This window comes from Drosophila montana, unplaced genomic scaffold, assembly GCF_035044405.1.
Source record: "Drosophila montana isolate Dmon_TW-CO22-7 unplaced genomic scaffold, ASM3504440v1 contig_2397_1, whole genome shotgun sequence".
NCBI classification, from domain to species: domain Eukaryota; kingdom Metazoa; phylum Arthropoda; class Insecta; order Diptera; family Drosophilidae; genus Drosophila; species Drosophila montana.
In genome coordinates, this window is record NW_026997278.1 from 888,685 (window position 1) to 913,290 (window position 24,606).

Consider the following 24,606-nt stretch of genomic DNA (forward strand, 5'->3'; position numbering starts at 1 on the left):
TGTGTATATATGTATATAGGTATTTTAATGTTTCTTGATAGATATTAAATACTCGTTTTCATAAATATTACACATTGTTGAGCCAAGAAGTGGTACATAGTTGATTAGTACACAATTATTAGTCTCTTATTAATATACTAGGTAGCACAAGTACTTTGGAGATAAGTTCGATATGTTAAATTGACATTTATTTTATATAATAAGTGACCTTTCCTGAATTGATATTTCCCACAAAAGGCTGCAACGAGTAGCAAAAATCATAAACTAGGCAGAAATAAACATTTTACATCAATTAAATAAAATGTTTCTTCTTTTATTTTCTTTATTGAATGATCATTTTGATTGTTTTAAGTTAAGTAGTTAACGTGTTTTTAGTTCAGGCACAGTTAGATCATAGGTATATTACCATACCAGGTGTCTGTATAAGAAACAACTAGCTAATACAGTGATCGTGTTATATGTAAATAATAAAAAGAATATATATTTTTGCTGAAATTTGTATAGAGGTACTCTTTTTTCAAAGCCGCCTATTGCCATATTTAATATTTTTTATGATCTTATTCGTACCATGTTTTAAATCTTTCTTGTATACTGATGATTGTTTTCATATTGGAAGCATTTGATTATTTCTAAATAGGAAATTAAAATCAATATGAATATACTCTCACATTCACGCATACGTACATACGGACTATGTTTACAGCACGTCGAATATTTAATCGTAAGATATTGGTGTAATTCTTGAGTTTGCAAATTTAAAATAGAAATTTGACCAAGCGATATGTGATATATCAAATGATTTGTTTTCATTAGACAAGTATTATTCCAGAATTAATTTGCTGTCGAGATTAACAAAGATTGTGAGGACTTCCAAGATTGTAATAATTCGATTACAGACTCGTTGGCAACACATATTTCTGATATTGATATTTATATCTATAGAATACACCCAATAATATATATAGTATCTGCTGTAGATAGTGGGCTCAATGTAGATCTAGTTTGGCTGTTGTCAGAGATGTGCCATGTGTTGCCACTTCATGTTATTCGAATGTTAAGTAGTAGTGTTATAAAGTAATGGGTGAATGTGGTAATGTGAATGTAAGGCAAAGACTGCAAAACAAGTATTTTGTTGTTTTTCTGATTCTTTTTTAAAAATGACTACTTGAAATGGTTTCTCTTCTTTTTTTTTGCGTAATTATTACATATTTTCGGTTATATATTTTTGTTTTTTTTTGGATATGTATGTATGTACATACTTATATATGTAATGTAGGTACATTATACCAGGCGTACCAAGTTTGTTTACTTCTTAAATATATATGTATATATGTATTTAAATTGACAACCGTTTCTCCTGTTATGTTAAGTATGTTCATGCTAATTAATATGTATTCTGTATTTACACGTTTAAATTTAAGCTACACATCCCATATAATCAATCAACTGTAGCCACAAAGCAAGAGAAATAATTACATATGTATACAAAAAAATAGAATTGTATAAAGTTCACATAAGATTGTATATATGTATGTATATATAGCTATTATTGTCCATGTTCTTGAGAGAAAAAAAACAAAGCAAATACTTTAATATGCGTTATTGTTGTAGAAATCATACTCATATTGATTAGTTTTCTGTATTTGAGGTGACAAAGCAGTTAACCCACCCTCATCTATTGGATCATTACTTAAATAAATTAGACCATTGATACCTGGTTTCGGGCCATATTCTTCGATGGATGTGTAGGGACTCAAATAGTTGTCATTGGAATCTCCTCTCACTGAGGTCTCAGGCCCAAACTGCAAACTCTTCAATATTCTCGTGTTCCGTTCAAAGTATTCATTTGGCGGATACTGAAAAAAGCGTAAAACATTAATTCAATTGAATGCAATTGTGAACTATGCCCCCAGCATTGCCTTTTCAAAAGATTTCTTCGCCCAAACACAAGCTCTAGTCGGGAGTGTCCGACTATAGGAGATACCTTGAACCTGCCAACCTACCAACACCAAATGCACCATTTTTACCCATTTACCCATTTTGCAATGAGTTCAGGGTATAAAAATGCAGAGTCCTACCTGTTTTAGAAGGGATCGATTCCTTTCCCTAAAATGCGATTGCCGTATAGGGTATGTTCGTGGTATACCAATAACGGTTTGATCTTTTTCTGGTAATTCAGCCGCCGGATTGATTTCGGTGAGTGGAATCCTTAGGCGAGTAACTGTTTTCGGTTGACCAGAGGCCGGAGAGTTTCCAGAAAAATAGGAATCCTTACGCGCCGGATTATTACCGTTAGTAGCCGACCCATAAGCACTTCCGATGCGGCGCGTGGAGGCTCGAGCTCCGTTGTTTCTGTGCCCAGCATTTTTATTGTTGGCATCAAAATTTTGTATATTCGCAATGGACATTCGATCATGGATCAAATATTGATTGCCGGAACTATCGGGGCTGCGATTCTCATCCATCAGAATCGAATCTCCTTGGTTATTATTGAAGGGCAGCTTGTACGACGATTGTATGCTGAGCAAAAGAAGAGAAGTGTTATTTGTACCGAATATAATATAATTATTGAAAATAATACTTTTGCCCATTTGCGATTTCCTTGAGCACAGCCGCCCGAGCTGCCAGCTCTTCAGCTCGACGTTGTTGGGTTAACTCCTTGGCCCGCTCTGTCCAGATGAGTTCCTTAAGCTTTTGGAAGCTGCCCTGTACGGCCACCGAGTTTTGGTTGCCGGAGGAGCTATTTGGTACGCCCATATGTCGATTCTTGCTGGACCTGCGGGGTGATGAGGGTGCCGGTGCCGGCACCGATCCGGCACTTATTGGCCGCACCTCGGCGCCATATAATCTAGACTGGCTGCCATCGAGATGCCGCTGGCGTTGCTCAAAGTTGACACGCTGTGGAATAATTGGCTCACGGCTAACAACACGGCCAAAAACAGGCGATCGAGCACGTTCCCTTGCGCCCATTCGCAGCCTACATTTAAGAGATAGTAATAATAACGAATTCAACGAATTCCAACCATTCTCTAGAGAACTTACGAGCCGAGCAGGCGAGAGTTGGAGTAAAGTGGTTCCCAGACATTATATGTGAACGGGTCACGGTATGTTGGTATTTCGTTTGTTATTTCCGCTCCACGAGATTGTCTCTTTGAAAATCTATGCAAGTAATATATATGATGGATTGTTGTTCGACCATTTTCACTTTTAAAAACTCACATCCACATAGCGCGCAGTTGCTCACATGACGGCTCCTGCGAACTCATTGGAAACGTTTTTGGTACAAACACTTCGCCAACAGCTCGAACTCCGCCGCCATCTTCAACTAGCCCGGTATTTACATTTGATGATGCTCCATCTTCTTCGCCCTTGACTAATTTACTGCTGTCCGCATTTCTCTGCAACCCATAGTCACGGCTACGTGCGTTTAAGAAATTACCATTTCCACGTGTCAGGTAAATTAAGATTATCAATATGTATATATGAATGTATTTGTTCTGAAAAGATTTTAACATTTATTTCAAATAGTTTAAGGTATTATCATCGGCAAAAGAACCGGAAAGTTCTCGATATTCGAACAAGGAGATGTGTTCTAGTTGGAAGAGAAGCTACCTTTACTTATTCCCCTAGCCCCATACTATGAAAATTGCATTATTGTTTAGCTACGGTGCTTATAGTCTAACCCCTTATGTAAATTTCAAGGCTAATATATGACCCCAACTGAGTGTGTGTGTGTATATTCCAAAGGCAGACTCTACTTTTCAACTTTTATCCACAAAGTACAAGTTCTCTATTTGTGTATACTGTGGAAGAACCCATATACGGACTTTGGTATATCTCTCTATATAATTTTCGAGTTATAGTTCAATATTTCTGAGATCAACGGACGGACGGACAAACGGTCAGACAGGCGGGTGGACATATCGGACATATATATGCTCGTCATCCCATTAAAGAAAATATATAGTTCACACTTTTAAAAAACTATTAAACGATTTTCAACCTTTTGAACGGCCTTGGGACACCCAGCTTAAACTCACATATTAATCATCTGTAGGAATAAATCGAACTTTAGTTAAGATAGTTAAGACTTACCATACTATGATAATAATGCATCTTAAAGAATTATCTAGTTAAAATCCAGCAATGCGTGTTACTCATATAACGACCCGCAATTAATGCTGCTGCTTCAAAAAGATATGTTCTCAAATATGTGGAATTTTCCTGCCGTTTGTAAATATATATATGTATATAAGAAAAGAAGTTAACAATCTTATAAGCAGCATGTTTATATTATAGTACACTCTACAAGAACATGCAAAATAAAAGAATCATAAAATAACATTATCTAATACTTTAAGCAGTATACATTTTTTTTTAAAATAAATTAAAATTCTTTATATTTGACTTTGATCACTAACCAAAAAACATATGTTTTTAGTGCCGCTATTTTAATAGGTTTTTTCTCATTGAAACTTAATTATTGGTGTGGCTGTTGAGTAGAGGCGGCGGCAAGTAGTGCGGTATGTAGCAAGTTCGAACCCTATCAAGGGAACTTTTTTTTTTTTAATTTATTATTTATTATTTATTCTAAAGCAAAGTGAGCGCGTAGCGCGAGCTGTAATTGATGTTGAAGTAAGAGGGTTCAGGGTATCCCCTAGTCGGGAGCTCCCGACTAGAACCTCTTACTTGGTCTATATTGATATAGACTCGATAATTCATTTAAAAAATACATCTGGCATGTAACATCCAACATTTACAGTAAAGATTTGGTAAACTATAAGATTTGTACCCTATGCAGATCAAAAATAAAAAAAAAAATACCACAAACAAAGGTATGTACAAAAAAAAATACATATGTACATACATGTATTTTAGTACTTAGACATATTACGAATGTATCTTAAATAGGCAAATTTTGCTTTATACACTAATTGGTGCAGGTGCTGGACAAACAAATATTGGTGCTTTTATTTGAAACGTGAATTGAATTGAATTGAAAGGAATTGAATTGCCTTTTTTAAAGGAGGGGAATTACTTTTCTGCGGTATTTATAGGCTTTTCCGTATATTAAGTGAGAAATGCTCTGCGCCGATAGCCCCATACCGTTGATATTGACGTGTTTATACCTTTGGTGTGATGATTTACCATAAGCCTCAGGCATTTTTCTTTTAACTGTAGAGACCAATGGAATCGTTTTACTTCAGAAAATAAATTACAAGTTTATTTAAATACCAATCTTAAAAAATATATATGTATGTATAAAAATATAAACATTTATCTACAATTAATTGTTATATTGATACAGATTTAAAGATACATATGCATATTATAAATGACACGGCAAACCTAGTAAATAACACCGAAATCCCACAATGTTAGAAAATATCCATTCAGACACGTTAATCTTCATTTTTCACACACTAACATGTGTATACTCGATTACATTCATTTACACATACAAACAATGTATGCGTATTTGGCTACATAGGTATGTACATGTATATGTGGCTACATATACAAACACATTCAAGCAAATTCCTAAGGGTGGGTGTGTACCAGCCCACTCTTCGGCAGCGCCGAGAGCGACTGGGATACAAATTTTGAAATTCGCACCAATACCAATCCATTCATTGACACATCAGTGTAGCTGCATCGAAAGGATGTAAGACTTAATCGACCTAAATCATACGCATACACACACACACACACACACACACTCATAGGCATCGAACTAAATTTGTTGGTATGGTCTATGAATATTGGTAAAATAGTTTGTTTCGCCCAACCTACTTACATTTATTAACAGCCTGTGATGATTATTAAATCGAATCTATTTTCAGTTCACCGGGGTAATTACACAAAAAAAATGCAGAGCTTTTGTGAATGTTGTAGTCTATGAATATAAGTAAGAACTTTTCCTACGCGCGACTTAAACTGAACTAAATGTACGAGCATAGGTTGGACTTGAATGGGACACACAGCATCCACAGTCCCTGACAAAATTAAGAAGCTCGCACACTAACTTTCTTTCGATTAACGTGTTTGTATTCCATGCACGCTTCGGCCTCCGCTCGGACACGGGTTCGGGTTCGGGTTCGGGTTCAGATGGGCTGAGTATATGTCGTAGGCGTAGGTCTTCGGTTTTTACATGTGTATATGCTGTTATGTATATATTTATGTAAAAATGTGCGCGCACACATTTGCGCCATGAATGAAATTGTAGGTAAAAACTGTTGCTGGCTTTCGTTTTACACCCAGGCGATTTTGAGAGCTAACAAGGGTTGAATTCGTATCCTCTATCCCTGTTCACTGTTCTCCTTGTCTGCAATTCAGTAATGAATGCCCACGCATTCTGAAAACCTTACTCAAACACACTCGACCTTAAAATATGTATACAAATATTCCAACATAGTGAATTGAGCTTGCAATCAAGCCTGACAAGCAACAAAACCATCAATTTTAATCTATTTAGCACAATTAACACGAGCTAAGTAAAAAACTTCTTCGAACAATCATCAATTTCATAACCATCTCTTGAATATGTGATTTGCTTGAAAGGGGAAAAATTACAAATTTCATTAGCATGAACGCAAACAAATTTACTATAAATTATTGTTTCTACATTTTTTTTATAAACATTTATTGTTGGGTCCTCCTCTGGGAATAAGACTGGATATGTGTGTTTGCTCGAAAATTAAGCCAATTTCAAATTGAGATATAGTTATCATTCAAATATTTCGCGCTCATTTTGTGTGGACAGTGTGCCCACAAATGTTCAGGTGCTAAATATATCGATACATGTGGTGCGCATAAGGAAACAATGTATCCACACGCTTTGAAGAAAATTTATGTGCCGCTGCCATCAATGATGCGCGCGTTTCGGATTTCTTCTAGACGAGGCGCAAAGTTACAAAATTCAGAGAGAAAGTGTTAAAACTATTTTTCTAAGCCTCCTAAAAATAAAACTTTGCTTGCAGAAATTGAATATATTTTAAAATATAATTTAAAACACTTCCAGCCATTTTCTATATCTAGGCACATTTTGCATGGAGCAACAGTGAACAACTGACCGACGAAATCTCAATCAGTTTCAGGAATCTCACTTTAAATTAAAAATAAAACACTTTTTATTCTATAAAAAATAAATATCTTGTATTCAAGCATTTTTCTTGCTATGCGACAGGTGTACAAAAGTAATGTATATTGTCAAAATATATATAATATTTTATATTTGGGACACACATGTTTTAAAAATAGCGTGTGACCAATGTGAACCAATTATTATTATCGGTTCTGAAATTGTGCAATCAAAAATATGTAATATGTGTGTGTGTCGAAAAATGCACCAGTGAAATGAGTCTGGATTTATTTGGGATTTTTTAGTGCATTCCAAAACAACTGATTCTTTTCTTGGCAAATACATAAAAAATGTCGGATAAACAAATATTAAATGTCCAACCAAACACCAAATAAAGATTTCGATAAAGTTTTATATGTTGCAGCCTAAAAAAGGTCAACATAACATTGAAGCGAACTGAAAGCAAAGTAAAGGTATCAATATTGATTTTTGCATATCCTGTGTGTTGGTGAAAAATGTAAAAGAATTCAAATAAATATAATAAACATATTTAATAGAATGAATTGAATGGTGATCTAAGAAAATTGATTTTTGAACAAAAAGTGAATAGTTTTGTTTTGTTTTGACTACGTGCAGTTGACAGTATAGATATTTGAAAAATAAATTGGATACACATAGATATATAAGTATGCATGCATGTATATGTATATGCACATATGTATCTCACAAAATGTGTATCTCATGAATTAAAACACATACACGCATACATTTGAACATGCATCTGATTAATGAGAAACTTTCAGATTAAGCTTTTAAATCTCTAACATTTGAATTGAAAAAAGTATTAACTGTTTATTTAGAAACATAATGTAAATGATAACGGAGTTTTTCAAAAAATATTTTTACTATCCGTTACAGAAAATTAACGTCGGTAAACGCAATAATTTTGTGTTTTTTTTTGGAACTCTGGTCATTCATAATTGAAACAGAATTATGGTGTCCCTACAAGGCATAAATTATATCCACTTGGGTCTAATACTGATTGTTGGACTCGGTTCTTCCGTGTCTACCGGGACTTCTTCTAATGAAAATGAGGACGAGTATCTAATACAACGAGGTGCGTTACTTTTACTAATTTCATTTTACCTTTACTAAATTTTACTTGCATTCCTGAAAAGCATGAAATAAATGTTAATTACTCTTTATTTTGTCAGCCAGAGTTCATGTGTTTATTATATTTTTATTTGCATCGATTTTAGAATATATATTGGAAAAGTCGTATCATGGACTGATTCGAGAAAATGAGACTCTTGTGGAAATAACGCCATTAATTAAAGTTGACGAAGAGAAAATTTGCAACTTTCGCATTTTAAAGAAGCCATATCACGAAATTCCATTCCAGGTGAGTGTTATCAAAGGACAACAGAATTAAAAAGTTGTTGTTATCACAGTAAATGGTCAACCCATACAAAACTATATATATTTTCAGATTGAGCTGGTGAACAATCTAGGAATATTAAAAGCACGCCACACACTCAACTGTGAAAAGCGTAAGAGCTATCACTTTGAAATTGTTGCCATATATTGCGACGGAACGCCATCAAATTCAGCCAACGTGCACATAACCGTCATCGATATCAATGAATATGCTCCGACCTTCTTGCAGCCATCCTATGTCACCGAAGTCGACGAGGGTAAACTGTATAATGAAATCATTCGAGTCGAAGCCGCTGACAAAGATTGCACGCCACTTTTTGGCGACGTTTGCAAATATGAGATATTAAATAGCGACGAGCCATTTACCATCGACAACGAGGGCTCCGTTAAGAACACTGAACCCTTATCGCATAAGGTATCCCATAATCATATACTGTCCGTTGTGGCCTATGACTGTGCCATGAAGGAGTCTGCGCCCATAATGGTCAGCATCAAGGTTCGACGTGTGTGCGATGCCAAATTCTTAGGTATACCCGAGCGCATTGATTATACTGTAAGTACCCTCCATTCCCCAACTTCTTAGCCATAAGTCAAGTTAAAAATAAACGAGAAAGAAGGGCTATCTTCGGCACGCCGAACATATAAAACCCTTGCAGACCCAACCTTACCTTTTCATAGTGCTCATAGTGCTCGTTGCCCGTATATAAGAAGTACACTGGGAAAATACTTATTGCCGAGTATGGTTAAGAAAGTTTTTCATATAAGAACCTACTTTTGGACGGAAAGTTCCTATGGCAGTTATATGATATAGTAGTCCGATGTAAATAAGATTTTGATTAAAAGTATGGAACATGGTAAAACTTATGAATGGCGAGTTTGGTCAAGATATCTTGGAAAACAAAAAAGTTTTCCATACAACAACTTAATTTTCGACGATCGTTCCGATGGCAGCTATATGATATAGCTGATCTGATCTGATCCAGCTGGTTTTGACATATATGTACTGCGTGCCACAGAAAGAAGGACTTCTGCAAAGTTTCATAAGGATAGCTTTAAAACTGAGAGACTAGCTCGCATAGAAACAGACAGACGGACAGGGGTAAATCGACTCGCCTGTTGATACTGATCATGAATATATATATATATATATACTTTATGGGGTCGGAGATGTCTCCTTCTATTATCTTATTACATTACACATTTCATTATAATACTTTTTATACTTTCAGTCCGGTAGCACCGACAGCTTACAGTTATTTCCAAATGCTCGATTGGATCTATGCAATATATTATGCAGCACGGATGATCTCAACATTCACGCAGCGGTTGCGCTTAAGGTGAGTGCATTTTTTTTGATATTCCATATTATATTCTTCTTTTATTTTTGTTTTATATAAATACTTACTTACTTGAACTTTACGCGAAGACCAAGCACATTTCATTCGGATGCGATCGAGATATATCCAACTGTTCGGCGAGCACAAACCTAAGGGATCTGCTGCCTCGTGGTGCCGACTGGACCAAAGAGTTGAGCTATGACGAGGGACCGGAGGCGATATTTCATTTTGACGGTTCCGCTGGCGTCGTCGTGCCCGCCGGCTTTATTGGACGCCACGATTTTTCGCTACGTCCGTTTAGCATTGTGACCATTTTCCGTCACGGCAGCCAGAGCTCATCGAATAAGCATGTGAAGGAGCATATTGTGTGCAGCGCTGATGATCATAAAATGAATCGCCATCACATGGCGCTGTTCGTTCGCAACTGCCGCCTGATACTGTTGCTCCGGAAGAACTTCAACGAGGGCGACTTGAATATATTTAGCCCGGCGGAATGGCGCTGGAAAATACCGCAGGTGTGCGACAATGAATGGCATTATTATGTTATCAACATCGATCAGTCGTCCAAGGTGGAGCTCTTCATTGATGGAGTACAGTTCGAGAGCTCCGTCGAAGATCGTCACGCTAACCCAGAAGTTATCGATGATTGGCCTTTGCACGCGGCACATGGAGTTAATACGACATTGGCAGTTGGTGCCTGTTATCAGAGCTCCGAGAATCGGCTAAAGCACGGATTCAATGGCGATATCTCAGAGGTGAAACTGTCCCTTGATGGTGTACTCTCAGTTGAAGATATTAAATGTGGAACCAGCTGCGCCGAACATTTGCTACCGTCGAGCGAATTGCAATTGGAATCCCAGCCAGCAGAGGATTCGGCAGAATTTCAAGTGCAGGTCAATGCTAAAATGAACGAGATATACATTGAAGCGCAGAGCAAGCACAAGATTGAGCAATTGATGCGAAAGATTCAATACATCAATATCAAAAAGAGCCCCACCATAGGTCGCAGGAATATCGAAGTGCGTACGACAATGATGTGCACAAATCAGAGTGCCATACGTCTGCCCACAATCGAGACCTACATCATGGTCAATGATCCGATACAACCGGTAGCTATAGCCGACTCGACTATGTCGAATGACAAGCTGGCGGGCGATAAGGTTGTTGACCAAAAACTTAATCCTCAACTCAGTTCAAAGTTTTCTCAGGACATGCACACGTTAAGCAAGATTGCGATTTCTGGTAAATAAAAAAAAATACCTATTCTGTGTATATAATTCAAATATATCAATTGTTATTAATTTGTTTTTTAGGAACCCAAAACAAGTTGGTCTCCTACCAAGAAATCAAATTAGGCGTACATATCTTGGATAGAATTCACATCGGACCCTCTGCAGATGATAAAAATGTGATGACCCCTATTGAGAATCTCGATTCATGCAGTGTGATTGTATTCCCGTCTTTGAATCCCGATCATGAAGAAATTCAAATAGATGGCGATGAGTCGCTATCATCGACAATGGACATAAGAACGAATATCAACAAGGATGGCGTCGAAATGATTGGAACCGACTCGATTCGGAGCTATCTGAGCGTGTTGCGTGCTCTCGTTTATAGCAACAAAAAGCCAGCCTATTATCTGAATCGTGTGTTCAAGCTTTCTTGTTCGCAGCTCTCCTCCCAAATAAAGAACTTCGAATTTACGCTCACCCTGACCGTCCTGCATCCGAAGCAATCGTCCAAGACAACAAACGCCCCATCTGCATCCATGTCGGTAACCAGCGCCGAGGCAAATGACAACGTTCTGGCAGTCTACCACAATGGTCGTGGCCCAAGTGAGAGTAGGGATCAAGGTGCACAAGGTACACACCCCCTTTTTTGCTAATGATTTCATAATTCAATTCCCCCCTTCTTTCAGATACGAAATTTTTCTCAAACTCCTTACTTCATTCGAATGATGTACAGGAGCCCAAGTCGCATGTACACTCTATCGTACACAAAGGTTCGATCATTTCACAATTGATCATTTTTGACAAATTTATTTACTATTTTTATTTGTTCTTTATCTGTGTTTTTAGCTGAAGCTTCGCATCCAACAATGCTGATCATCCTAATATGTGTTTTTCTTGTCATATTGCTCTGTGGCGTTTCGATTGCAAGGCTAAAAAATAACCAAAAGTATACAGACCGACATCAGCCTTGCCCCAAGGTAAGCGCACCCAATTAACTTTAATACATTACGAACATAGGATTTAAATAAAAACTAAGATGCCAAATTGAATGGTTTCAAGAATATGTAAGACTGGGTTCAATCCCCGTTGCGATACTATTATTTAAACAGAAATTTAACAAAATTTATACATCGAATTTCAAAGAAAGACTGAGAAGTGTAAGGGTATTTTACATAGATCTTCGGCAATCCGAAGACAACTGTATTTAGATGAGATTTTAATTATATTTCTTTCAATTTGAGGTTGCTGACGAGGGTTTAATTTGGGATGATTCTGCGTTGACCATAACTATAAATCCAATGCAAACCGATGCCGCTTCTGAGGAAAGCTCGGACTCTGAGAATACTGATTCGGAAGATGAAGAAGGTACGTGTTGTATATACATACACATATTAATCGAATGATCCAGTTGATTTAACAGTTTATGCTTTGTCTCGACAGTAATTAAAGATGGATTTGCACACATCAACCAGCTAGAATGGGACAACACCAACATGTTTTCATCGGCGAACTAATATGGGGATGATGTGTGTCGTTTATCAATAAAAGTTAAAATTAATTATATGTAAATGTGCTTTTAATATCTGAATTACACAATCCACTTATATATCCTACTACTAGTAATCCGCATATACATCCATGCATATAGTACATATACAAATACTTCGGAATCGAAAGTATATATGAGAATGCATATGCATAGATTTTTTGGTTAACAATGTATGTGTATAGCATTTAAGTAGTGGCAAAAGGTATATATGTATCGACATGTTATCAAACTGGAGATACATTTGATACAATACATATGCTTATATACTTCAACTGTAATTAACATATAGTACAATTATACCCGGCATTGGTCGACCCAGATCCAGAGAGTAAACGCATATACTTAATACACACATAAGAGCTAATTGGTCGACTTATGAATACCCTTGCAAAATACCAACTTTGACACATACATAATCATATATATATATTGTCACAGACGATACTCGTAATAAATAGAAGGAGGCACTTCCGTCCCCATAATATAAGTCTTATCTTCTATTTTTATTTACGATTATTATAATACATTTCACTAGCTTTATCTAGCTTCAAATCCGATTTCAAATTTTTCGACAATTGAAATAAATTCAACATCAATGGATTGTATAAAGTACTGCATTTCAGGATGGAGACTATATACAAGAATTTGTACTCAAAAATTATTTTTTAAATGTTTTTCAGATGAAATGAAATTGGTTCCTTTTTTTAATTCTGTCACACAGTATTTATGCTTTAATAAACATCTTTCGAAATGTACTCTATGGTGTTCATAATAATTTCCTTTCCCTCGCTGATGATTATATTGATATTATAACATTTCCGATTGTAAGATTTTAGACAAACATAGTGGATATATATTATACGTACATAATTATGTTTATATGAGCTTGTAAATTCCTGATTGAAGAATAAATTCGCTTAAGCGAATACTATGCAAGGGTATTTAAGTTTCGGTTTCCCGAATATAGCACGTTTGTTAAGTTGGCTAAAGTATTGGTTTCCGATTCAGGGCAATCCATGTACTACATCCCTACTAATTATAATTTGTTCACTTACAACAGGTACACACATATGTATATGATGAAGTAATCTAGCAGAAAAGAATGCATTTGTTTCTTTTGAGCTATAAAGTCCATGTACTTAATGTTTAATTTGTTTCAAATGTGCTAATGATTATATCTCTAGAATCGTAAACGTTAACAAAAACAAAAACACAACGGTGTACCCCCACAAAATCAAAGAAACAAAAAGAAAATAAATAAATAAAAGGTCTCAGTACTTTTAGTTACAGTTATTATTTTATTAAATAAGAAAAATAAATCCATGTGTTTTCTTTAATGGAATGGCTTACCTTTCTTTCAACATTCACATTTTAGTTGCAGGTTCGCGATAGAATATGCTTTACAAAGTTAAGATCGAACTCGCATGGGAGTATCAAACAATATTTGCAATTAAATCAGAGGGCCAAACCCCTTTTTTATTTATTTCTCCGTTCATCTTAAACATGCTTTGGCTTAGATTGGCCATTTATTGTTGACTACTGTGATTCAGTTCAGATTGCAATCAAAATTTGGCATTCCAGGATCAAAATCGATCTTCAGCCTAGGTATGTATATGAGAATACTTATATTTGTACTATGAAATAATGAATGCTAAACACCTTTTAAAAATTAACTGGCAGTTATAACGACGAATGGACGGCGTAATCACTAAGTCCATCAGGTTTGCATAACTTTGGAATATCACATAACTGAGCCAATGAAAACAATTGCCCAAAAATCAAGATGAACGACTTTGTGGGTCCAAGATCAATTAATGAATTGTCGTGTATATCAGGAAACCTAATCGTAGCTAATTAAAACACATACGCATATTTTCGGAAAATTTTATTATATAACCATTTAGTGATACATATCTTTTGTATATATTTGTTATATAAAGTTATGTTTTTTAATCGACATTAGTATTTGCTTAGTATTTGTTTAAAATTAATGCCGACTAAAGTTGATTTATGAAATGTATTTTAAAGATATATATTTTCTTACGAACACAATGCGGATATTTCACTATTGTTAATAATATTTTGTTTGTATTATGTTAATTTAGGCCTTACAAGTTTAATAAGAAACATTTATAAAATATTCGTTGTAAATATTTTAACCGCCATCTACAAATTTGATGTAAAAGCTTACATACTGTGTAAAAAAATATTTTCACGCGGTCGGGTATGTATGTAGTACAATTAATTGTAAACATTTCTTTTAAGGTTGTCTTTTATGAACTGCAAACCAATCAATATAAGTATAAAGAACATTTGGAAAATCGAAAGAAATAAACGCAATACTTCAATAATTTCCTTTACCTTTTGTGTATCTTACACTTAAACACTGAATTGAATATAAAAATTAACTCATATTTATATACAATGAGACAGTACTGGAAGGTTTCAAATACATCTTAACAATAAGAAAAAACTGAACCTAAATTACCCTATACATACATGCCCCTCTATATGGTATCTGCACGATATTTCAAAGAACATCAATAAGTTTAATACTCTCCATAGGAGCAAAAATGTCTGTTAGTAAATATTGTTGTTGATTCATAGCTAAACAGCTCGAAAATAAGTTATTCTCAGACTCACACTCGAACCATTAGTTCCACAAAGAATTCACACATATAATATACTATATATTGGTAAAAGTAAATATCTTCTATTCAAAAATAAACGGACGCACACAAGACTCCATTTGAATCTTTCCACAATTAATTCATTTACAAATCAAACACAAATTGATTTTCTTTTATAAATATTATAAGCTTAAAAAAGCTTTTGCTTAATCCTCCCTCCCTTCCCTTTCTGCTTATATTTTGTGTTTTATTTTGCTCAGTTAATTCGTAGTTAATTCGTAACATAATTGTGTGTAAAATGTACGTTTTTGGTATCATTTCACATTGTACATACAGTATGTAGTATGTGATTAAATAAGTTTTCAATATTTTTTTGCGCACTTAATCAACTGTATTTAGTCTCACTCATTTTTACCGTTGTTCTACAATTTCCGAAGTAAAAACAAACTAACAAACAATTAAAAAATATAAACACATTATAATCAAAATATAAACATATAATAATAATAGAACGTGTCCAAGCCTCACTTCAAATTCGAATAACTCAATCATTAAAAACTATATTCTGAATATTCTGGTTGGACTAGATATTTGTTGACGTCTTTGTTCGTATATAAATAAAATGTACCTTTTCAATATTGAAAAGTACATACAACAAATGTTTTTGGAACAATAAATTAATCAAGGCTAGGATTGTTTTGAAAAAATGATCTAATATAAACAATTGCTTTAAAAACGAATATGATTTTCAGCGCAAGATACTATCATCGGCCTTTTGTCAATCTTTAATATGATTGGCTAATAAATATATAAGTCTTTTTTATTCACATTAATAGTAATATAAGCTATGATATAAATATATGTATATATATTTATATAATATTCATATATAGTTTCAATTAATATTTCTATTTGCATATGTATGTTTGTGTTTGTTTTGTTATATTCTTTTATGTATTGAATAAATATCATAATATATAATATATATATTATTTATACTCAAATTTATAAATTTGATCGTACGTGTGCTTCACCTAATATTACCGCCTATTTATCAGTCAACTTATAATAGAAAATTATTTATTTTATATTATTTGATGACAACGAGAGTACACAGAGTACAGAGTTAAATCATGTTCGTCATAATACACATTGCAGTACAACAGAATAACATAATTTAGTAGCTATTTGTGTAGGTTATATGCCTTTCAAAGCCATTATGCATCATAATTTACTAGAATATAATAAACTTCTAAATCTACAAATTGGTTAAGAGTCCTTACATCAAATACTATGCCACATATTAAAATATTAGATATATATATACATACATGCGATAAAAGGTGAGAAAATAGCTATGTATTTGTAATTGTAAATGTGTGTGTATTTTTATTCTAATATATATAATTTATATATATAAATATGTGTATGTATACATATATATATATAGTATATATAGTACGTGTATAAACGCATGGTTTCCTGATCTGAATACCAATTTTTAAATGCGTTCAAATATCTTATACAAAATCGGGTTTTGGAAGAATGCGCTCGAAATTTGTTTGAAATGCCAGGCTGTGAAAATTGATTTATGAAGAGAAAAATATGACATATCTGAAAATGTCAAAGGGACTTTTAATTCAGAAAAATCCAGCTATACAAAATAAAAGTATGTTAAATTGGAATATACTCTTAATGTCATCTTCCGTTTCATTTTGATGCAATGAACCGCACTAATTTAACTAATATGTACCGACCCTAAGGCTTGTAGGCATAGAAAAAGACTGACGGGCTGACAGATTCTACTTCTGATCCTAATTAATCTCTATGTAGTTACCTTATGTTAAGTTACCTTATTCGGGAAATTCCACTCGCATGTGTGGAAAAATCGCGAAAAACGTTTGTATCAAACTTCTTTGTTTACCATCCCATCGGCCTCAAACACATTTTCAAAAACCTTTGTTCATATTCATTTAAGGGGTGCCTCACATTTTCCGAAAAATCCATTCCTCCTTGGTGGAAACGTGGTCTAAAGATTTGGTGCGCCAAGTTTTAAGTTTGCATGTATATACATATGTATATATGTTTGTTTTGTATTATATGCAAACATGCATGCATGCGTACATGTATGAACACATGTCCGGATACCTACATACATGCACACATACATATGTACATACATACATATGTACATACATAAATATGTACATACATACATATGTACCTACATACATACATACATATGTACCTACATACATACATACATATGTACCTACATACATACATACGTATGTACATACATACATACGTATGTACATACATACATACGTATGTACATACATACATACATATGTACATACATACATACATACATACATATGTACATACATACATACATATGTACCTACATACAAGCATACATACATATGTACATACATACATATGTACATACATACATATGTACATACATATATACATATGTACAACCATACATATGTGCATATGTATAGTCATATGTACACACATACATACATATGTACATACATACATATACACAAAATAAACACAAAAAAACAAAAAAAAATACATAAAAAAAAAAAACAACCACAAAATAAACAAAAAAATATACATGAAAAACTGCAGGGCCTACTTGAATTCTTGAGAATCGAGGAGTAGAGCACTTCATAGAAGTTCGTTTTATTTAAATTTGCAGCACAGCGACAAATAAGATTGGCCTGATTGAAAACAAACATGCATGCATACATATATATATATAAATGCATACATTAACACACACACACCCACACACATATACATACATACACACACTAACACATACACTCAAACACATATATATATATGTATATACATATAAGTATAATGAAGATTTGGACACAGAAAATAATTGTTTTTAATAACTTCAACTCTATTATATATATATATTATTAATTAGGATCGGAAGGGGAATCTGTCAGCCCGTCAGTCTGTTTCTATCCCTACAAGCCTTTAAGATTTGAAACACTGTTAAATAGATGCCTTAGAAAAAATCGGTCGAATACTATGATTTATATGACAAACAATGTTGCTGTTGGTTTTGAATAATTTGCAATAGTTTTTATCGATATCGAACTATCATAAGTATCATACTATATTACTACCAAATCAATATTTGGTCGAAAATTGAGTTCTTTGTTTCAGATCAGATCGTCAGATCCTTATGTTGTAAGTCTCTAAGGGTATTTAATCTTCGGTACCTCGAAGAAACCTGATTAATTGTGATTTAATTGTTGTTCAATTAAGGGTTATTTGCTTTCTTTGGCCTATTTATTACACGTCTAATTTCACTTATCCCCAAATTAGGTTACCGAATGTAATATAGACGAGATAAAAGAAAATTGGATTTATGCAGGGAATACCAGAATAGAATGTTTGTGCATGTATATAAATATTAATATAATATAATGGAGAGGAGATTATAAGTGTTTCTCATAAAAACCAATAAACATATAAATAATATCAGTATTTTGGTGATTGGTTTAGGCTAAAATACGCATGGCATGGTACACAATGGAGTGGCATATTGGACAAATTGATTCCATGGAGACACAGATCTGGTTTGCACAGTCCATACAAAACATATTGTGCCCACAAGGAACTAGAGCTGTGGTCACTTCTCTCTCGTTGCACACAAAACATTCGCGATGCGTTGAATGCAATTTGTCCGAGCTACTCTGGACCGTGTTGCGTTGATGTTGCAATAGTAAGCTACTATTTGGGCACGGTTCCTTGAAGGTGTTGCTGCCAACTTTTTGACTTATGTTCAGGCAGTGTTCAGCCAAAAGCGAGTCCGTTGGACTAACCGAAGCCGTTGGAGAGCAATGGGATGCCGTCGTGACTGTTGTAGCTGACGACGGCAGATTCCAAATGCTTGGAGAGTCTCCAATACCCTCATCAACGTCAATGGAATCATTCAAATTTTTCCATATATTCAACAGCTCTGGGGGAGTATTAACGCTGTTAGTACTATTGGCGCTATTATTTGTGCTTTTGGTTGATGCTGTCGAGGAGGCTGATGAGCATGAGCGCGTCAATATGTTAGCAGAGATTGAATGGCACTGGGCAGAGCCTGATGATGATACGGACGTGGGTGGACAGAAGGATAAAGTTTTATTGCTCCCATTGACATTGGCATTGGCAATGGCATTGGTATTAGCATTAGTATTGGCACTGGCATTGGTATTCGAATTGGTATTGCGGAACGTATTCGTTTTCAAGGGTTGACCCGTAATCTCAGCCAGCGCGAAATTCTTGTCCGTTGTGCTAACAATTGGGGCGATATCTACTAGATCAGAATTGGGGAAACATTTAGTTAAATTATGAACTGATACGGCGGCATTCATCATAGCATTTGTTGTTGTCGAATTGGAAATGTTGATAGTGTCAATTACGTTAAGTGCAGCATTATCTGCGTAATTAACATTCGGGGATATATCGCTCTTATAGATCGATGACAATATATTAGTGTTTAAATCGTCATTTAGTATCTGAGTGAGCGTATTAATCGTATGCAGAGTGGCAAACTCGTTCGATTCTAATGATTCAGCAGTACCATTCTCACTGCCTTGGGTACTATTACCCGTTCGAAGTGCTATGTGAGCCTCAATTTGCTTGCGTGCGGTTTCAACATTCTCTGGCAGTCCGGTTACCTCGAAAATGGGCTCCTTCTCGCGAGACGGTGTGACTATGTATGTTTGTGTTTCTTGTTGTATATGCTTTATGGTGGCACCTTTGGGACCAACTACTAGACCCACAACTCTATAAGGTACACGCACCTGTATTGTGATCTGCCCGGGTAGACACGGTGGCCCAGACTGCGCCCGTGCAATTATGCCCACGCTTAATGAATTACAACCCGAATTACCATTTCCAGATATTCCACTATTCGATCCTTCAATTGAGGGCTTTCGGGATGCCCGAATTAAGCTAAAGTGATCAGCAGCTGAAAGTATTTCCCGTTTGGCCTTGTTCACATCCTCTTTTCGTCCTGTTACAACAAATACGGGCTCCTCGCCGCGAACCGGAGTCTTGATGTACGTGTTTGTCTTCGCTCTCAAAGCCTTAATTTTGCATCCTAGATTACACATAAAAGAATTACGTTTAAATGTCTACATGATTTCCATGCATAGTAAATACATATTATACTCGGTTTTGCCCGGGCTAAATTTCGTTCGAAGAACCTTGAAACACAATTTTCATTCATTTGAGTTACGTTCAAAATTTCAAGCCTTTATACATACGGACAGATCGACTGGGCTATTGATAAAGAATATATGGGATCGGTTCCTTCTGCCTTTTATATAGAAAATTGCACAAAAACATTATATCAGCCTTATCAGCCATTATATCCTACCGAACAAATCTATTTGTAGAGTAACATTTACTTATGAATTAAAGGCAAACTGCGAAATAGATAACTCATAAGCTTCTCTAACGATCGAGAATTAGTGCGACCACGCCCATACTTGGTCACATATTGGAAAAATGTATATATATTTTCTAGTTACGATTGCCATTTTTACCATTTTGTGTGTATCGTATATCGTATGTTATGTATATTCCGACATATTCGCTTACCTTGGCGTCCCACGATTTCAGCAACATGTTCTGAGCTGGGAACTGGGACACATTCGGTCATATTTTGAGACTTCTTTGATCTGTCTTCCAAGCCGGCGGAGGGCATCAAAAGTCCAGATCCGTTCGTCGGTGGCAGCGGCAGATTATGGCACATTGGCACCTCGCTCCTAGCGAAAGCGGCAGATACAACATTAATGGAGCCAATGTCGTAGTCATTTTGTGCGGGAATTGGCTGGATTGCGGCGTAGCTGTTTTGATTGTTCTCATTCAAGCCAACCAGAGACAATTCCAATGCCAATTGCAATGTGCGCGGATCTTCGGATAGCGGAATCGGATGCACCACTTTATGTTGTTGTTCAATTATTTGGGTATGGCTGCTAGTCTGATTGATTTTATGAATTGAATCTGTCATGTTAATATCATTAAGCATTTTTGGAGTAGTAGCATTTACAGCGGCATGGCTAGACATTCTAAGTGAGCATCTGTTAGCTATGAATGAAGTTGACTCTGATTGTTCCTGTAATTGATTCGTATTTACTTTTGATACGATTTCTGGAGCTGAACTATTATCGACAATCACAATTCCACATTCACCGGATGCATTCGAAGATGATACTGAAGATGAATTGATATTATTGATAGAGAATGGCGATATCGGTAGCGAAGACAAAGCTATAGTGGAGGAGGAACTCACTTCGCTGTATCTATTTGTCTCCGATACGATTTGTTGTGCTTCAAACATGTCATCATATATATGTTTCAGTAGTATGACTCTCTCTTAGTGCGAAGTCGATTTGTTGCAATTCATTTTATATTTTAGTGGTATGCCATTTACCAGCATTACAGTATCTGAAACTCCGATTCTATTGGTAGTTGTAAGCCAGACCCACACGCGTAAATTCATGATGCCAGAAAAGCCTATACATTGTATACATATGCATAAATGTAAGTACTTAAAGCCCGCAATATTAATTGCGAATCATGCGAATCTCACACAAACACTTCACTCTTGACTCTAAGCATTTGGCAATGCTCCGGTAATAGTTGGTTTTCCTTTTCTGTAATAGAAAGAAATACTGAAATGCATTTGGTATACATACAGGCATACTCTTGGGTGTGTGTGTCTTGTATAGGCATGTAATTCGTACATACATACATACACAGATACGCACATATGTATGTCCATTTGCTTTGTGTGTGTGTACTTACAAAATATCAGACTGAACCATGGCACTCATAAATATTCATGTAAGTAAATGCAATTCACGAACACAATAATTTTTGTTTTTTTTTTGTGTTGGTTAAAACATAAATAAATGGATAAAATTTGATAAAAATGTAACTGACCGACGACGTTGATAGTTTGACACTTTTGCCGTTTTAGCCGCGTTGCTTCCGTATATGCGTAGAACATATGCACATACATTTATCGGCGTTCTCTCTTTCTCGCAACAACCCCTAACTTACACTAAACCTTGTGTCACTCACCCTATAACCTCTCTTAGCTTTTCTTTCTCTACGTATGTAGAAACCCCACCAACGCACATAGGCTACATATCCTTACTGAAATGTGTATGTAATATTAAGGTACTATTTTCCAATTTATGTGACATTTGGTACAAAATTCGAATGCGCGTAGTACATGAAAATGTTTAGAATGTCAATTCAATAATTTATGTATATATATACATATATACACAGCACACATACATTTTCGTACATAAATACATACATATCTGCATAACTACACACATTCCTGCAGTAGGATCGCAGCCACGCCTCGCCTTTTGTAATGTACAGGATATTTAATACACAGTCAAATTAGTGTCAACAACTTATGTACATACTTTTGCTTTTGATTATTAACAAACAGTTTAGTCTTCGGTATACTTTTTTATGTTTCAATCAAAACAATTTTAATTTTTACTTGGCCGGCTATAAAATCATTGCCGGCTTCACACATTAACATATAATTTTAACATGCAATGAATGTTAAAGATACAGCATTTCTTACAGTATGAAAAATTAACAGAGCACATAACAGACTGTTGTGTGGTCATACACATAGATACAATGGCAAAATACATATATTTGGCGCACGCTTACACAAATGTTAAAACATGCTGTACATACATATGTACAATACATTAACCCGATACCCGCAATATGTTGAGGCGCACACTTTAACATTTGTTTGCAATTCACTGCATTTTAATACATTGACAACAATTTGAAGCACATGCTTACTCAAATTATTACCATACTGCACTACACTGCACAACATGTTTACACACTGCTCTATGGAGGGTGCTAAAAATTGAAATAACAAAGGTGTTTGGCTTTGTACTTGCTGCGGAAAATATAGTGAGTTTTAAAATGGAACCAAAAATATACATATGTGTCTACATTTGTTAGTGCAAAGCCATGCACGATCAGCTGCCAACATCGATGAAAGTGATTATCGAAACCAACCATTCACGTCGAACCAGCAGTTTGTGCGTTCGTCAAATTAGCAACGGTAGGTAACTAGGCGTCCATATTTGGAACTTGGTTCCGGAGCTGAAATACCTAATTTTAAATGCATTTATTTATATTTGTACTGTACTGTACTAATTATATAAATACTGTCTGCATTCAATTGATTCTTAATTTCGTCTTTTAATATGGGCAAAGCAATAGAAAATTATTTAACTGCAAGCCAACCTCATATAGTTCATTCAAAAGGTCTATGGAACTGCTAGTTCCTACGCGAGCTGAACCACTGTTTCAATTCAGTGTTGAACACTTCTTTACAGTATTGGGCGGGAACAAAGCAATTCGAATTATATGAAAAAACTGAACAGAGACAAATTCAAATAGATAGATAGAAGATTTAATACCCTTTTATAGATTTCTCTTTTGCAGATATGTAAGAATAGTAAAGCTCGTTAATGCTCAGTTTGGTGAAAATATATAATAATATACTTACTCATTTTAACTTACTTTCTTTCGTTCCCATAGCAGCTTTATGATATATTCGCATAAAAACGGACACACGGATATGGTAAAATCAACTTGGCTGTTGATGCTGATCTGAAAAAGAGAGAGCAAAATTATAATAGACTCTACAAAAGTATGATGAAAGCGAAATATTATCAGAAGTCACCAAAATAACAAAATATCGACATGATTCGACTTTATCGCTCTCTTTATTTCGTAATGCAATTATAATACTCTCTGCAAGGGTATAACAAATAGCCATATTTCTAAAAAGGACTATACAAAATTAGTATTTTACGAATTATCAGATATATTATATTATATTATTATGTACATTACGGCTAATAGCTATGTGGGTGTACTAATGTTTAAAGGAATCGGTTTGTTAGGTTTAAGTTGTTTGTAATACAATTAAAATGGAGCGCTCTTTAAAAATTACTTCAACACTGGAGAAGCTTTAATATATATGTTTAAGAACTAGTTTACTGTCAACATATTTTACTGTAGTGACTAATAAATCAATTAATATACATACAAATGTAGGAGAATAGTGTTTATATTGAACGCCATGTTTGCGGTTTGCAGTTTGTCATATTATTTTGATTTTGACTTAATGACTTTTGAAAAGTCATGTACATCGTGCTTTAAAACTGTTTAATTATTTGGATTTTTGGTTTAATTTCAATAATCTACTTATGTATACTAATAATACGTTTTATATCGCATC

The 24,606-nt window shown here is 34.9% G+C and overlaps 3 protein-coding genes across 8 annotated transcripts in view; 1 reads left to right on the forward strand and 2 right to left on the reverse strand.

The window, feature by feature from the left end:
• Slip1 (SLo interacting protein 1) overlaps nucleotides 1-24,606 on the reverse strand; it is a 144,634-nt gene that overhangs the window by 16,644 nt on the left and 103,384 nt on the right. For 2 of the 6 annotated variants that reach the window (XM_064681508.1, XM_064681507.1), the window contains 6 exons: nucleotides 23,883-23,972; nucleotides 3,220-3,497; nucleotides 3,043-3,159; nucleotides 2,582-2,977; nucleotides 2,079-2,520; nucleotides 1,715-1,856 (listed from right to left, as the gene is read on the reverse strand). In XM_064681508.1, coding sequence (XP_064537578.1) covers nucleotides 1,715-1,856; nucleotides 2,079-2,520; nucleotides 2,582-2,977; nucleotides 3,043-3,159; nucleotides 3,220-3,497; nucleotides 23,883-23,972 — 1,465 coding nt within the window. Of the gene's footprint in view, nucleotides 1-1,714; nucleotides 1,857-2,078; nucleotides 2,521-2,581; nucleotides 2,978-3,042; nucleotides 3,160-3,219; nucleotides 3,498-4,095; nucleotides 4,225-5,038; nucleotides 5,224-5,797; nucleotides 5,982-9,927; nucleotides 10,069-23,882; nucleotides 23,973-24,606 lie in introns of those variants that run through there. The other 4 variants (XM_064681509.1, XM_064681512.1, XM_064681511.1 and 1 more) reach the window with 4 other exon arrangements.
• Nucleotides 7,394-13,127, forward strand: Cals (calsyntenin-1). Its single transcript, XM_064681519.1, has 11 exons — nucleotides 7,394-7,554; nucleotides 8,000-8,198; nucleotides 8,341-8,483; nucleotides 8,571-9,071; nucleotides 9,748-9,855; nucleotides 9,945-11,097; nucleotides 11,169-11,717; nucleotides 11,774-11,857; nucleotides 11,934-12,064; nucleotides 12,329-12,452; nucleotides 12,528-13,127. The coding sequence occupies exons 2-11, from the start codon at nucleotides 8,075-8,077 to the stop codon at nucleotides 12,599-12,601; spliced, it is 2,991 nt and encodes a 996-aa protein (XP_064537589.1). The 5' UTR covers nucleotides 7,394-7,554; nucleotides 8,000-8,074; the 3' UTR covers nucleotides 12,602-13,127.
• LOC135427847 (RNA-binding protein MEX3B) lies at nucleotides 17,901-21,662 on the reverse strand. Its single transcript, XM_064681522.1, has 2 exons — nucleotides 20,901-21,662; nucleotides 17,901-20,397 (listed from the first exon to the last, which is right to left on the reverse strand). The coding sequence occupies exons 1-2, from the start codon at nucleotides 21,640-21,642 to the stop codon at nucleotides 18,803-18,805; spliced, it is 2,337 nt and encodes a 778-aa protein (XP_064537592.1). The 5' UTR covers nucleotides 21,643-21,662; the 3' UTR covers nucleotides 17,901-18,802.

Coding starts and splice junctions, on each gene's coding strand:
- LOC135427847 (XM_064681522.1), bottom strand. CDS start 21,642: ATGTTTGAAGCACAACAAATCGTATCGGAGACAAATAGATACAGCGAA. Junction 20,398..20,900: donor TGAAATCGTGGGACGCCAAG/GTAAGCGAATAT, acceptor TGTGTAATCTAG/GATGCAAAATTAAGGCTTTG.
- Cals (XM_064681519.1), top strand. CDS start 8,075: ATGGTGTCCCTACAAGGCATAAATTATATCCACTTGGGTCTAATACTG. Junction 9,856..9,944: donor ACGCAGCGGTTGCGCTTAAG/GTGAGTGCATTT, acceptor CTTTACGCGAAG/ACCAAGCACATTTCATTCGG. Junction 11,098..11,168: donor AAGCAAGATTGCGATTTCTG/GTAAATAAAAAA, acceptor TTTGTTTTTTAG/GAACCCAAAACAAGTTGGTC.